At 42.9% G+C, this 16,655-nt stretch overlaps 1 protein-coding gene across 1 annotated transcript in view; it reads right to left on the bottom strand.

The window, feature by feature from the left end:
• The window catches only part of AMPD2 (adenosine monophosphate deaminase 2), a 115,251-nt gene extending 99,990 nt beyond the window's left edge, over positions 1-15,261 (bottom strand). Inside the window, exon 1 of the mRNA XM_072137387.1 lies at positions 15,122-15,261. Within this exon, the coding sequence (XP_071993488.1) occupies positions 15,122-15,149 (28 nt within the window). The 5' untranslated portion in view covers positions 15,150-15,261. The remainder of the gene's footprint in view (positions 1-15,121) is intronic.
• Positions 15,262-16,655: the final 1,394 nt, after the last annotated feature.

Below are 16,655 nucleotides of genomic sequence, written 5' to 3'. Positions count from 1 at the left end.
AATGCGTTTGAAAACTCAAACTTGAATGCACCCTAAAGCTAGGGTAGTAGCCTCTCCTCATTAATAAAATGTCCAGCAGCCAGGGCCGAATCTGCAATAAGGCGAGATGAGATTCTCGCCTCAGGTGGAAGATGCCGGGTCCCTTAAAGGGGCGCCACACAGGCAAATCAGCATCCTCTACTATACTTAATTCTGCGAGTCCGTGGCCCAAGCGGTGCTTCACGCCGCGGTCACCCTGCAGCGCTGGCAGTTAAATGGATGCGTCTGGTGCTCCAGCTCTCCTCATCAGGGTAACATCCCCCTGACCTCGGGCTGCGCCAATACACACTTGCTGCAGAGAAGGAAGAGGAGCAGCCTGCCCTTCTTAAGCCTAAGAGCATCACTGGTGCTCTAAGGGTTAAGCATGCATGACTGGCATGCTCTAAGACTGCATTTACATAAATGTATGGGGGGGGGGCGTACCGCTCCGTACACAGGGAAAAGATAGGACATGTCCTATGTTTCCCGGGTGCACGACTGCACCAGGTGCCTTACCGATTGCATGCGTTTCAGTGGCAGGTCACACATTAATGTTTTCTATTTTTTTTCACAGGTTTCAGGACCCTCTGGATTATTTTTCAAGAAGAGGATTTTATAACATCTAATAAAATGGTCAATCAGGGGTCTGGGGGAGTTTTTATTTCAATTTTAAAAAAATTAATTTGTGTGTGAGTTTTATTTAATTTTACAACATTGAAGACTCAGTAATATTCGCTATCTTATAGACGGCGACCATTACTAAGTCCCAAACAATTACCCCGGCACCCACCAGGGGCAGGGGGAAGAGCCGGGTACCCACAGGAACAGACCATCTACTATAGTACCTATTTGTCCTCCAATACTTACAGTGCTACCTTCCTGCATGGAAAGTTATAATGGAGTCTCTGCTCTCTTGGCTGCTTTTCTATTTACATGACCTAGCGGCATTTTTACTATAAGGGACATCTACCAGATTTACTGATGGTAGGTAGACTGTCCAAACGTATATGTTCATTGTTTAGCAAAGTCACCGGTTAATTTAATTGTTAATGACAAATGAGCACTTTTTTATACCTATTATGCGGGGGTGGGCCGCATTTCAATTTTCGCCTCTGGCGGCAAAAAGGCTAGAATCGGACCTGCCAGCAGGCTCCCTTATTAATACAATATCCAGCAGAAGCCCCTCTCAAGGGTTTGACCAAGAGTTCGTAAAACTTAGGAGCCAGGCTGGGGCGGGCTTTTTAAAAAAAATAAACATGTACTCACCTGCTCCACCGTTTGATCCGTGCCCAAGTTTGTTTACAGGGGCACGGAAGTTGTGCTCAGGCCAAGGTGGCTGGCCACTCCCACCATTCCCTATCTCTCTGCACTGTATCAGGCGCCGGGATATGGTGACGGGAGGGCGGAAGCTCCACAAGCACAGCTTCTGTGCCCCTGTAAAAAACAGGGGCATGGATCACACAGACCGTGGTGCGGGACATCAAGAGTGACAGAGGAGGTGAGTACAGGTTTATTTTTTTTATAAAGCCCACCCTAGCCTGGCTCCTAATTTTTTAGAACTCTCGGACAACCCCTTTAATGATGAAATTCCCAGCAGAGCCCTCTTAAAAAAATATTAAACTCTGTTCTCACCTCTTCTTCCTGCGCCTTCCTGGCAGTGCACCTCATAGTGTATGTGCGGACAGAGCGCATAGACATTGCAGAGAGAACCACGAGAAGAAGTTGCCAGAGCAATGGGAGAAGAGAAGCTGCAGGGAGTACCCGAGAAAAGTACTAAGTTTTTTTTTACATACTCCAGTAAAAGCTGAGAAAATTCTTTTTCATTCTTTTTGCCTCCGTCTGCACAGTATACATTGCATACTGTGGAAAAATACAAGATGCAAAGACACAGCAAGTTACATTATTCCATTCTGCACCTGCGTGTTGAGCAACGTATACACTCAGCGGAAGCAATTGGAGCCTATGGAACACAGATGCAAGTATTCCCATCAGGAGGGAATGATGTGACAGTCCATGTAAGGATAGTGACATCACTGGGAGTAACACCTGAACATCCCTGTTCGCTGCTTCAGGGTGACATCTTGGTCTTCCGTTATAAGGGGATGTTGGGTCTTCCTACTTATCCATACAAGGTAAAGCCAAAAATGAATGCAGCCTTAGGCTACCAGCACATGAACATTGTTTTCGTCTGTGTATCAGGGTTTTTTTGTGGATGGTACACTGACACATTCATTTCAATAGAATCATGCAAAAAACTTTGTTTTTTACAGATCTATTTGAAGGCTGTACACTTCTCAGAGCTGATCCATATTAGTGAACATCAGGGGCATTGCAAGGTATTGTGAAAATCCTACCTGCCTGCGTTTGCTGTTGTTTTACTGGTGAACATGCTGGTGAGAGGTTCCCTTAACATGAACTTATTTGCATTACATGTGACAAAACTTTATTTTTACAGTGATGACTGTTGTGTCTCTGAAGTGGGAATTCCCTATCAGTGAAGTCCCTTGCTCATTTTCTTGCATGTCATGTTCTGATTACAACTATGAAAATCCTTATCTTATTTCATGGTGTCTCTTACAAGATTATTTCTTAACCTTGAAACTCACTACAGGACATAACATTTTGTATGTTTTCCATTACAAAATAACTCGTTTTTTCACCTTATATCAGTCAAATGTTATATATATATATATATATATATATATATATTTACATACATACACTCACTGGCCACTTTAGTAGGTACACCATGCTAGTAACGGGTTGGACCCCCTTTTGCCTTAATTCTTTGTGGCATAGATTCAACAAGGTGCTGGAAGCATTCCTCAGAGATTTTGGTCCATATTGACATGGTGGCATCACACAGTTGCCGCAGATTTGTCGGCTGCACATCCATGATGCGAATCTCCCGTTCCACCACATCCCAAAGATGCTCTATTGGATTGACATATGGTGACTGTGGAGGCCATTTGAGTACAGTGAACTCATTGTCATGTTCAAGAAACCAGTCTGAGATGATTCCAGCTTTCTGACAAGGCGCATTATCCTGCTGAAAGTAGCCATCAGATGTTGGGTAAATTGTGGTCATAAAGAGATGGACATGGTCAACAACGATACTCAGGTAGGTTGTGGCGTTGCAACGATGCTCAATTGGTACCAAGGGGCCCAAAGAGTGCCAAGAAAATATTCCCCACACCATGACACCACCAGCCTGAACCGTTGATACAAGGCAGGATGGATCCATGCTTTCATGTTGTTGACGCCAAATTCTGACCCTACCATCCGAATGTCGCAGCAGAAATCGAGACTCATCAGACCAGGCAACGTTTTTCCAATCTTCTACTGTCCAATTTCGATGAGCTTGTGCAAATTGTAGCCTCAGTTTCCTGTTCTTAGCTGAAAGGAGTGGCACCCGGTGTGGTCTTCTGCTGCTGTAGCCCATCTGCCTCAAAGTTCGACGTACTGTGCGTTCAGAGATGCTCTTCTGCCTACCTTGGTTGTAACGGGTGGCGATTTGAGTCACTGTTGCCTTTCTATCAGCTCGAACCAGTCTGCCCATTCTCCTCTGAGCATCAACAAGGCATTTCTGCCCACAGAACTGCCGCTCACTGGATGTTTTTTCTTTTTCGGACCATTCTCTGTAAACCCTAGAGATGGTTGTGCGTGAAAATCCCAGTAGATCAGCAGTTTCTGAAATACTCAGACCAGCCCTTCTGGCACCAACAACCATGCCACGTTCAAAGGCACTCAAATCACCTTTCTTCCCCATACTGATGCTCGGTTTGAACTGCAGGAGATTGTCTTGACCATGTCCACATGCCTAAATGCACTGAGTTGCTGCCATGTGATTGGCTGATTAGAAATTAAGTGTTAACGAGCAGTTGGACAGGTGTACCTAATAAAGTGGCCGGTGAGTGTATATATATATATATATATATATATATATATATATATATTGTTGCTGCTGTTTCTTGTGGCAGTACAGTTCTCAGAAAAGAGATTAAAGAGTGAAAACCAACAGGTCACTTGGGAGCAGCCACTAAGCCAAACCGGTAAAGCGGCCCATTGGATCCACTACCCACTGCTCAATTTGTATAATTGTTGTTTCCTAATGTGAAATGGCTTTAGAGATTTTCAACCTCCAATTTTTTATGTACCTGGTGCATCAGGTAATGGGCAACACTTTCTCCCTCTCTGGAATCGCAAGCTCTCTTATCATGTGTTAGTGCCAGCCTCTGATCTATGTAGTTGTGACGGCAATTGATTGATTGTAGTTAGTGCGGCTTCACACTTGCCAAGTTCCGCCTGTGCAGTGCCCTGCTTCACGTACCAAAGACACTATGCAGTGATGGCGAACCTATGGCACTGGTGCCAGAGGTGGCACTCAGAGCCCTTTCTGTGGGCACTCAGGCCATCAACCTAGGACAGAGTTCACCAAACAGGACCAGATCCATTAAATCTTCCTGCAGTCCCAGGCAACTTATGAGATGCTGCGCTCGGCACTATTTTACAACGACACTTCATTGACTGTTTGGAACTGCTTGAAAAGTGAGAAGGTGTTAAAAGAACTGCATTATCTTTGTGGGCCTCCTGCTGGACCCACCATTCTTCCTAAACAGAGAGAACCTGGAGAGAAGCTACAATGATAGTCTGAATTTGCCCACATTCTTTCAACTGTATTGGTGGCCTCAGGGGGGCGATACAATTAAAAGATGCTTAATATGGCACATTGGCACATCAGGGTAAATAAGTGGGTTTTGGTTGTAGTTTGGGCACACGGTCTCTAAAAGGTTTGCCATCACTGCTATAGGGAATCGGACTCTGAGCACTCTATTGATACACAGAGTTCCTGCTTCCCTGATATGCAGCAGAGTTGAGCTGATTTTTAGCGGAAGAAACATGAACTCTGTGAATCATATAACAATATAAGCCAACAACATATTACAGCATGTGATCACTGAGCTCGTTTAACCCCTTAGGGACGTGGGCCTTTTTCATTTTTGCATTTTCATTTTTCACTCCCCCACCTTCAATAATCTGTAACTTTTTTATTTTGTCATGTAAAGAGCTCTGTTTGGGCTTGTTTTCTGCGTAACAAATTGAACTTTGGTATTTATTATTCCATGCTGTGAATGCAATAAAAATTGATGAAAAAAGGCATTTGCGCCGTTTTCTTGTGGGCTTGGTTCAGTACGATCACGAGGATACCAAATTTGTACAGGTTTTATAATGTTTTTATTAAAACCACATTATATTCTGAGAAGTATGAAACTGCAGTTTGACATTGCAGTTAGACAGGGCAGGAGACAGGTAAGATGGCAGAGAAAAATTAACAATTATGTTTGTCTCAAAATGTTTTCCATTTTCTCTCTGTTTGCTATGGTTGTTTTACTTGCCCACCGTCCATCTATTCCACCAGTACCAACTATCCATATCAATGCCTCCCTTCTTCACTCACCTTTCTTTACCACTCACACACTCTATACCAGGGTTCCCCAAACTACGGCCCGCGGGCCACATGCGGCCCGTGGACCGTTTCGATCCGGCCCCCGACACTTTGCGCGCCAGCGCCGGGCCCTCGCGGCCTGCAACAGTCGGGCAGGAGCCTCCGTCCGTCCGGACAGGAAGCTCCTGCCCGTCACTGTATAGTGCTTGGTGCGGCCGGAAACGGCCGCTCGAGCACTATAACTGGAGCGATGTGGCCGGAATACAACCCCGGCGCACATCGCTCCATGAACTAGGCTGCGTGGCCGCGCGATGACGTCATCACGCGGCCGCGCACCCCTTCCTGCCTGGACGCGGCAAGAAGATAGAAGACTTAGGTGAGTACAGGGTTTTTATTTTTTTATTACAGGGCAGTAAAAAGATTGTGGCGACTGGGGGCTAGTATAGTTAGTTATGAGGGGCAGAATAAGAAATAATTAATTATGAGGGGCAGTTTAGGAAATAATTAATTATAAGGGGCAGATTAGTAAATAATTTATGAGGGGCAGTATAGGAAATAATCATAAGGGGCAGATTAGTAAATAATTAATTATGAGGGGTAGCATAGGAAATAATTAATTATAAGGGGCAGCATAGGAAATAATTAATTATGAGGGGCAGATTAGTAAATAATTAATTAGGAGGGGTAGCATAGGAAATAATTAACTATAAGGGGCAGCATAGGAAATAATTAATTATAAGGGGCAGCATAGGAAATAATTAATTATGAGGGGCAGCATAGGAAATAATTAATTATAAGGGGCAGCATAGGAAATAATTAATTATGAGGGGCAGTATAGGAAATAATTAATTATGAGGGGCAGCATAGGAAATAATTAATTATGAGGGGCAGTATAGGAAATAATTAATTATAAGGGGCAGCATAGGAAATAATTAATTATAAGGGGCAGATTAGTAAATAATTAATTATGAGGAGCAGCATAGGAAATAATTAATGGTCCGGGTATAGGAAATAATTAATTATGAGGGGCAGTTTAGTAATTAATGGGGGGGGGAGGCATATTCAATAATTAATGGAGAGAGGTCCCAGTATATTAATTAATTAATTGGGCCAATATATAAAATAGTTCACAAGGGGGTGCAGTACCGGTATATTAAATAATTAATTGAGGGGGGTGCCAGTGTATTATGGATGCGGTCACATGTACCGCTATTTATTTTTAGACTTTAGTCCGGCCCTCCAACGGTCTGAGGGGGACAGTGAGCGGCCCCCTATGTAAAAAGTTTGGGGACCCCTGCTCTATACGTTATTTAACCAGACTAACTTATCACAGTCTTCTGCTGTGAAACAAGAAATAACTTCTTATAAATATCTGCAGCATCTTTTGTCTCTTTTCTTTCTCCTTCTGCTTGCTGCAGGTGACGTCTCTCCTAACCCAGGCCCACCTTCTGCTTATTTTAACACTTCACACAGAAACCCTGCTAACCCTATAAAGATTCAGTGTATCCCCTATTCTCTTTCTCCACCCGTAACCCCTTTTAAATGTGCCCTATGGAACGCCCGCTCTGTGTGTAATAAACTAGAATCAGTTCATGACCTCTTTCTTTCTAAGTCTTTTGACATGCTTGCCATTACGGAAACATGGATCCAGCAGGATGACTCTGCCTCTGTTGCAGCATTGTCTTATGGCGGTTTACATTTTTCGCACTGTTCCAGACCTGAGAATAGGCAGGGAGGTGGGGTAGGCATACACCTATCTCCACAATGCACTTTCCAGGTCATTCCTCCTGTATCTTCTCTTACTTTCCCATCTTTTGAGGTCCACACCCTTAGACTTTTCCGCCCATTCTCTCTTCGTGTGGCTGTAGTATACCGTCCTCCTGGCTCACCCTATCAGTTTCTTGACCACTTTGCCTCTTGGCTCTCTCACTTTTTATCCTGTGACATTCCAACCATCATCATGGGAGACTTCAACATCCCTGTTAACACTCCCGTTTCCCCTCCTGCCTCTCAGCTCTTAGCACTAACTTCTTCTCTAGGTCTTTCACAACTCTGCGTTTCCCCCACTCATAGTGAGGGAAACATCCTCGATTTGGTCTTCTCTCGACCATCTTCAATATCTGATTTTACCAATTCCTCCTTTCCACTTTCAGACCATAACCTCCTTTCTTTTACTTTCAATAATCCTTCACATTCTCAGAATCCTTCCACCCATCACTCATACCGGAACCCACGTGCAATAGATGCTCATAAACTCACAGAAAACTTACAGTCTGCACTGTCCCCCATCTCCTCTTTCACCTGTCCAAACCTGGCTACTAACCACTATAATCACACTGTCAGAAGCGCCCTAGATGAGATGGCACCACTCACTATCCGAAATTTTCAACACGCACGCAGGCAACCTTGGCACACTGAACAAACTCGTTTCCTTCGGCAGTGCTTCAGGATTGCTGAACGTCTGTGGAGAAAATTGCGCACATCTGCAGACTTTCTACACTTCAAATTTATGCTAAAAACTTATAACTCTGCCCTTCACCTTGCTAAACAGGTCTATTTTACTAATCTCATATCCTCTCTCTCTAACAACTCCAAAAGGCTCTTTGATACCCTTCACTCCTTACTAACACCAAAGGTGCAGCCACCTGTCACAGACCTTGGGGCTGAAGATCTGGCCGCCTATTTTAAGGATAAAATTGATTGTATCCGCCAGGAAATAATTGCTCAATCTACTCACCCCTCCAATCCCCTTCCCTTCCCTCCCATACCTTATCTTGTTCACTCTCTTCCTTTGAGCCAGTCACAGAGGAAGAAGTGTCTAGGCTCCTTTCCTCTGCTCGCCCCACTACCTGCATCAGTGACCCCATCCCCTCACATCTGGTACAGTCTCTCTCCCCAGCAGTCACTTCTCACCTAACTAAAATTTTCAATCTCTCTCTCTCTCTTCTGGGTTCGTCCCCTCTTCTTTCAAGCATGCTATTGTTACCCCTTTACTAAAGAAACCTTCCCTGGACCCATCCAATGCTACCAACTACCGACCAGTTTCTAACCTCCCTTTCATCTCCAAACTCCTGGAACGCTTGGTCTATTCTCGACTAACCCGCTATCTCTCAGCTAACTCCCTCCTTGACCCCCTACAATCTGGTTTCTGCTCTATGTATTCCACTGAAACTGCTCTTTCTAAAGTCTCCAATGATCTCCTCACTGCAAAATCCAAAGGTGACTATTCTCTCCTCATTCTCCTGGATCTATCGGCAGCGTTCGATACTGTGGACCACCAGCTCCTCCTCGGGATGCTTCACTCCATTGGCCTAAAGGACTCTGCACTCTCTTGGTTTTCTTCCTATCTCTCTGACCGCACTTTCAGTGTCTCCTTTTCTGGATCTTTCTCTTCTCATCTTCCTCTCAGTGTCGGGGTTCCTCAGGGCTCAGTCCTAGGTCCTCTTCTCTTCTCTCTCTATACTGCCCCCATTGGACAAACCATCAGCAGATTTGGTTTCCAGTATCATCTTTATGCTGATCACCCCTGCCTTAATCCAGAACAGAGACTGTCTCTCTGCTGTCTCTAACATCATGTCCTCTCTCTTCTTGAAACTTAATCTTTCTAAGACTGAACTTCTTGTCTTTCCACCATCTACTAACCAAACCACCCCTGACCTCTCCATCTCGGTCTGTGGGATCACTATAGCACCGAGGCAGCAGGCCCGCTGTCTTGGGCTTGTGCTGGACTCTGACCTCTCTTTTTCACCATATATTCAATCTATTGCTCGCTCTTGCCGGATGCATCTCAGAAACATCTCCAGAATCCGGCCGTTTCTGACATTTGAAACGTCTAAAATGCTAATTGTTGCACTTATTCACTCTCGACTAGACTACTGTAACTCCCTACTAATTGGTCTTCCACTCTCTAAACTCTCTCCTCTACAATCTATTCTTAATGCAGCAGCGAGGCTCGTCTTTCAGGCCAAACGCTACACGGATGCCTCCAGTTTGTGCCAATCACTGCACTGGCTACCTGTCTCCTTCCGTATTCACTTTAAAATAATAACCCTCATCCACAAAGCTCTGAATAATGCTGCACCTCCCTATCTCTCTTCTCTCATCTCAGTCTATTGCCCTTCCCGTGCTCTTCGATCTGCCAGTGACATTAGATTAATCTCTACCTTAATTCGAACCTCTCATGCACATCTCCAGGACTTCTCCCGAGTTGCACCAATTCTCTGGAATGCCCTTCCCCAGACTCTCAGACTAATACCCACTCTCCAAAGCTTCAAACGTGCTCTTAAAACCCATCTCTTTAGGCAAGCCTATCACACTCGCTAACCGCATGAAATGTCAACTCTCCCTTTACTAATCCATCCTATGTACTATCCTATCTGTTATCTGGCAAACAGCTGATATATACCAAGCTCCAGGCTTCTCTGCAGTCTTTTTCACCTAGGACCCTGTAAATAAGATGGCGGCTGATGGCTGGTTCAAGCAGCAACATCGTTGTTTAGTAAATTATTTATTAAATTATTTTATATTGTTCCCTTATAAAGAATGGCTGGACCATTATACAACCTCTTGTGTCACCCCCTCATCCTCATAGTCTGTAAGCTCTTGTGAGCAGGGCCATCACTCCTATTGTTCTATATGACTGTTTGTTCTTTGTAATGTAATATAGTTGTATATGTCCCCTATGATTTGTAAAGCGCTACGTAATTTGATGGCGCTATATAAATAAAGATTATTATATTATTATTATAACCTTCTGTACAAAAAAAAATTCTTCATTTTTCCATGTTCTGGCACTAATAACTTTTTCATACTTCCGTGCATGGAGCTGTGGGTGGTGTCATTTTTTGTGACTTTTGATGACGTTTTTAATGCTTTCATTTTGAGGACTGTATGGGCTTTTGATCACTTTTTATCGAATTTTTTATATTTTTCAAAATGGCAAAAAAGTGGCATTTTCGCTTTGGGCGCCAATTTCCGTTACGGGGTTAAACGCTGGGAAAAATCGCTAATATATTTTGATAGATCGGACATTTTGGGACGCGATGATACCTAATGTGTTTATGATTTTTATTGTTTATTTATATTTATATCAGTTCTAGGGAAAGGGGGGTGATTTAAACTTTTACTTTTTTTTACTATTTTTTCATTTTTTTTAATTTTTTTTTTAATTTTTACCATTATTTTAGATCCTCCAGGGTAATTTAAGCCTGCAGGGTCCGATTGCTATTACTATATACTGCAATACTACTGTATTGCAGTATATACCTATTTTAGGCTACATTCACACTGCCGTTGCCTGCCCGTACCGTACCGTAGCGGGCAACGGCAGTGCACGGGGAGAGGAGGAGGAGGTGAGCGACGTATATCGGCCGTATATACGTCGGCCGTATATACATCCTCCATACATTTGTGTGAATGTAGCCTTACTATGATTTTTAATAGCCTGTCCTCTGCTGGCCATTGGAAATCATTGCACCTGGCAAGCCTACGAGTCTCAATGAGGCTGCCATAGCAACCGATCGTCGCCCTCCGATGACGTTCCAGGGGGCGGTGATCGGCCATCCAAGATGGCGGCCGGCGTTTAACAGTAAGTTAGGTGCCGCGGCAGTGACAGGCGGGTGTTGGCTGTTTTTTTATACAGCCATTACCCGGTGTGCTCTTTCTATACACCCCTTGCGGTCGGCAAGGTGTTAATACCCCCATTGTATATAAACAACTCCATGTATACAATAGCCAAATTCAGAAAGTCAATGGGGGTAATTTATTATTAGAGCGGCACCTACCGACAGTTCCGCTGCAGTCAGATTAATTAAAGTGGCTTTGGCCCTTGATAAATCTGCTGGCAGTGTTTTTTGCTGTGTGGGTTCTTTGCGAGAGTCACATGAAAAATTGCAACGTTGCAGACCACAGTGAGGACTGGGGAAAATTTGCATCAAATTGCAAATTTTGAATTTAGTATGTATTTGCACTATGTTCATTTGGTGCAATAAAAAGTCACAATTACAGCTGACATTGCGCTCCAACACCGGAGCCGGCTTTTAGCGGGAGTGTTAACACTTTACACGCCGCAGTCAAGCATGGCTGTGGCATGTGAGGGTCTTTCCCCTATGGATCCGATCCTCTTCTGGGCAGCCCAAGGTCTTCTGAGTGTTTGCTTACTGGGGGATTCGATCCTCTTCTGGCAGCCCCGAGGTCTGCTGAGTGCCAGATCTCTTCTGCATAAATAAATTACACAAAACCCCCCACATATCTGCATCACTGCATCAGTGACAATCTACATAATAAAACAGAATCGTTACTGGACCCGTAAACTGAACCCTTTAAAAAACGCTCAGAAAAAACATTTCTCGCAAAAAATAAGCCCTTATTTAATCAGATTGATCAGCCGAAAAATAAAAAAGTTATGCATATGAAAAGACAGTGATGCTGCTTAAATGAATGAACAACATTTTTAAAAATCCAATTGTCACAAAGACAAAAAAATTTTAGTTTGGGGTTACAATTATAAAATATACAGTTCTGACTTACATCCAAATTCCTTAAATTCAACTTAAGGAAGAAGGTTTGTTCTTAAGTTGAATTTGGAATTTCGTAACTGTATACTTTATAATTGTAAACCCAGACAAAATTTTTTGGGTCTCTGTCACAATTGTATTTTAAAAATGTTTGGTTGTCATAAGAACCAATAATAACAATAAAGCTTAATTACAGACACCTTAGATAACTGTTATAGCTGATTATTGTAGCCTAAGGCTAAAGTACAGTAAATTACCACCATCCAGAGGTCCGTTTGTAACTAGGGGTCGTCTGTAAGTCAGGTGTAGGGGACCACTTGTATATACAATTTATGAATTACCGTATATACTCGAGTATAAGCCGACCCGAGTATAAGCCGAGACCCCTAATTTTACCAGCAAAAACTGGGAAAAACTACTGACTCGAGTATAAGCCGAGGGTGGGAATACAGCAAGCCCCTAGTAGTATACAGCAAGCCCCTAGTAGTATACAGCAAGCACCTAGTAGTATACAGCAGCCCCTAGTAGTATACAGAAGCCTGCCCCCACAGCCCTTAAAAAAATAAACTTAAATACTCACCCTCCGATGTCAGCGCGGCTCCCCGATGTCAGCGCGGTTTACCGATGTCCCCGATGTCAGCGTGTTCCGTCTTCTTTCTTCTCCGCGGCTCCTCTTCTCTCTTCTTTCTTCTGGCATGGACGCGGCCATGTTTTCTTCTAGCATGCGCATACTATGACGCGGCCGCTGCTGACGTCATAGTATGCGCGGCCACGATGAAAAAATGGCCGCGTCCATGCCGGAAGAAAGAAGAAGAGCCGCGGAGAAGAAAGAAGATGGAACACGCCGACATCAGGGACATCGGTAAGCCGCGCTGACATCGGAGGGTGAGTATTTAAGTTAATTTTTTTTAAGTGGGTAATTTTTTTCTGTAATAGACTCGTGTATAAGCCGAAGGCACGTTTTTCAGCACATTTTTGGTGCTGAAAAACTCGGCTTATACACGAGTATATACGGTAAGCTGAAAATACTTGTACTTCTGTTATCCTCTGATGACCCTCTGATGATATATTTATTAGATTTAGGTTAGTTGGAATGAACAGTACTGCATTGGTGATGCCTGTGGCAACAAAGAACAATTTTTGAACTATTTGAACTCTCCTCTGGATTAGGAGAAGATTGGACTGATCATATTTACCCCCTTGGCTCTGCACCTGTTTTCCACATCAATGCCCAGGCTATTTTTCATTCCGTCAGTTTTTTTAAAAAACTACTTTTCCCCACAAGGTGGCACTCATAGTAGATCTCTTTTATTATACACTGCACTACCAAAATCTGCATTATATTGTGAGTTTTAGGCGTCAGGCATGGCGTAACAGAAAACTACTACAGGCAGCCCAGGGGGTCCCTCAGGGAACTCTGGGTTGTCTGTGATGTCATTGGCACCCCGCACTTGGTGCCAATGGATCCATTTTTTACCACAATGTCTAAGGGGTTAAACACTTAAACGGGCGCCGTAAGAACACAATACTTTTAACTGTTTGGTCATGTGTATTTAAAATCATCAAACATATATTTTAATGTATGCAGTTTGCATTATGAAACATACATTGCACATTATATACCACTGCATGATACCATCTGTCAGTATTTTAATAAACGCAAAAATAAACGAATACATCCGGAAGTTAATTATATCATTATGCTATAAGTAACTATGGTGTCTCTAGAGGCACAGTGCGGAGAATCGCTGTAAAAATAGAAGACTTCTGGGGGCATATTCTGCAGCGTAGGAGTTGTATGAAGTTCTCTGCTGATGGAGAAGAATCATCACAACACTTCAAGAGATACCATACTACAGGGGACACTATACAGACTACATTATTGTGTGGGCACAAATTAAAAATACAGTAAATAGTAAATCATCACATATAATTATACAGTGATCATTTGTATGGTCTGCAGAGTGAGTCCAGAATTAATCTTTAAAAATTTGTATAGATTTTTTTTTTAAATTTCAATATTATATAGGGGTATTGCTAGTGGTCATAGGGTGGTGGTATTATTCAGTCACTGTGTAGAGGTGATGGTATTGTTATGATTTGTTGGAATTATTCAATCTATCACTATGTAGAGGTAATGGTAGTGGTCATAATGTGGTAGAATTGTTCAGTCATATGTTGGTAATGATAGTGGTTATGGTGTAGTGGTAATAATACTAGTAGTAATAGTAACAGTGGGGCAGTAATATAAATCACTGTAAGCTGCTAATATGCGGTCCTGTGATATTATTGGTAATGGTCTTAATATGGATCAGTATCAGTTTGTAAATATATACTGATAGTGATACTGTATGTTGCTAGAATATAAGACTGAGGGTGCGTTCACCCGTGGCATTAATGCATGTGTTTTCAAACGCATCACAGCCAGGAGAAAAGGAGATTTGGCTAGTTACATTGCCGTCAACATTGCATTTACAAAACACATGCATGTTAATGCAATGTTAACACACATTCTGTTAACATGTGTGTTTTCAGCGTTATGTTAACATATGCGTTAACATCGCGTTAATGCATGTGTTTTGTAAATGCATGTTCTTCTCAGGTATTGTGTTGCTTTTGAAAACACATGCGTCAACGCCACGTGTGAATACATCCTGAACATAGAGAACATTAACCTTGCATACCAAAAAATGCATCTCATCTTACAAAGAAGAGTTACAATATATGGTGGAGGGGGCCACATTATTTCTATGTACACCCCTGTGTGTGATGAGCTGTAAATGATGCAACTGCTGCATAGAAAAACCTACAGAAATAGCAAGTGCCGTCTTTTATTAAGCATAGTTGTCGGAGTGAAAATTGTAGAATATATTACTTAAAAAAAAAAAATAGATGGTGACATGGAAAAAAAACCCATAAATATCTCTTACAAGTATGTTTGACATAAAAAAAAACTGGTTAAAATAGGTTATTTTCTGGTTACACCTTTGCCTTAAAGGGGTTTTCCCTCCAACTAAAGTTAGGCTCTTAGCACTGAGACCCCCACTGAACCGCAAGTTAGGCCCTATCCCGTGGATTGGGCCTAACTTTAGTTCATGGGAAAACCCTTCAAAGTAAATATTGTATAATTGTCACTACCTACCTCTCTGTACCGTTACAGATGAATCCATCACTTCTTAAAAAGGATTACTCCCAGAAACAGAATTCTTTAAACAGATTGTGTGTCTGTACTTGTAGTGTTGTACACATAAAGCCTTTGTTCCTATATGATTAAGCAGAGCAGGTAGCGGCACACCTGGCCAAAGAGCAAATGGAGTCTGTTAATCATCTTCCAATAGTGTTCCAAGGACAAGTACGAAGCAATAAGATTCCGCCCACATACCTGTATCATCGTTCATTATAGTTCTGCAGTCATATTGCTAAGTATGTCATATGCATGATACAAAAGCAATTATTGTCTGAGACGTTAAAAACATTATTTGTGGCCGGGAGGGGGCTGCATAAAAAAGTAAACATTTACTTACCTTTGCAGTCCTTCCCTGCATCCCGTGCTGCTGTCTCTCCAGTCCGTGCCCCTGTAAACAAACTCTGCTGAGTTTGACTTCTGACTGGCAGAGGTGGCCCCTATTTCCCGCGCTGTATCAGGCTCTGAGATATAGGGATGGGTGGGCTGGGAGGGAGGATTTTCATCATCACACCTTTGAATCTGACCTATTGCATTTCAGAAGCTTTGACTGATTGTTGGATAAATGGCAGTTGGGAAGATTGCTGGCTAAATTGGCCAAGGACAGATACCAACCCTCACCCACATTGGTAATTCCGAACTCCATAGGTGAGGTCGTCACCTCATGATGGCTGGGGGAGGATCCTGATTTTCTGAGAGGCCTTACCTTGCCCATTGCAGTATATTGGCAATTCAGTGGATCTCTGGTCTCCTGCAGAGTCTATTATGTATCCTATTATGACAGCCATGGTAGTTTCAGTAAGGCTCTTGGTTGTCATAGCAACAAATTACAGTCTTAGCCTATTTCCAGAGGACTAGTTTGATGCGTACAACTTGCATTAAACTAGCATTGAGTTCTTGCTGGAATGTCCAGCCCGAACGCTCAGTAACTGCAATTGAACTGACATGCGGTGTATGCTGTTCCATGTATATACAGCAGACATACACCACATATGGGGAGGGCTCAGCCCATGCGCCTTCTCCAAATAACCTTAACAACACTGTGATCTACTATTCCATTAAATGTTGTTAAGGGGTTAAAGGATGTTCAGGGTTGTTGAAAGGTCATATAAACTATCTTGCTTATTTTATTGAACTATCTACCGCATGTGGTGACAAAAATGGTACCCTTTTTGAGAACAATATTTTTGTTGTGTTTCTCTCAATCTATTAAAGGCTTTCTGCTTTCTCTTAGCATTTGCAATACAATATGATTGTGTGTTTTTACTTAATTGCACCCTGACAGAATCCTCTGTTTAGTCCGGGGTAGGCTCTGGTTTGGATGCATTTAAAAAAACAACACATTATTTGTATGTGCTGCTCACTCCTCAGCTCTCAACCCCCACCTTTTGTGCTCCTGTACAGCTCCTGTAGGAGCTCAGAGGTGTGGGGTTAATAGCTAAGGGAGGAGCACAAAGGTGGGCGCTAAGAGTTCAGGAGTTTGCAGCACACA

Source organism: Engystomops pustulosus, chromosome 2 (assembly GCF_040894005.1).
Source record: "Engystomops pustulosus chromosome 2, aEngPut4.maternal, whole genome shotgun sequence".
Taxonomy (NCBI): domain Eukaryota; kingdom Metazoa; phylum Chordata; class Amphibia; order Anura; family Leptodactylidae; genus Engystomops; species Engystomops pustulosus.
This window is presented reverse-complemented; position numbering and strand designations above follow the sequence as displayed.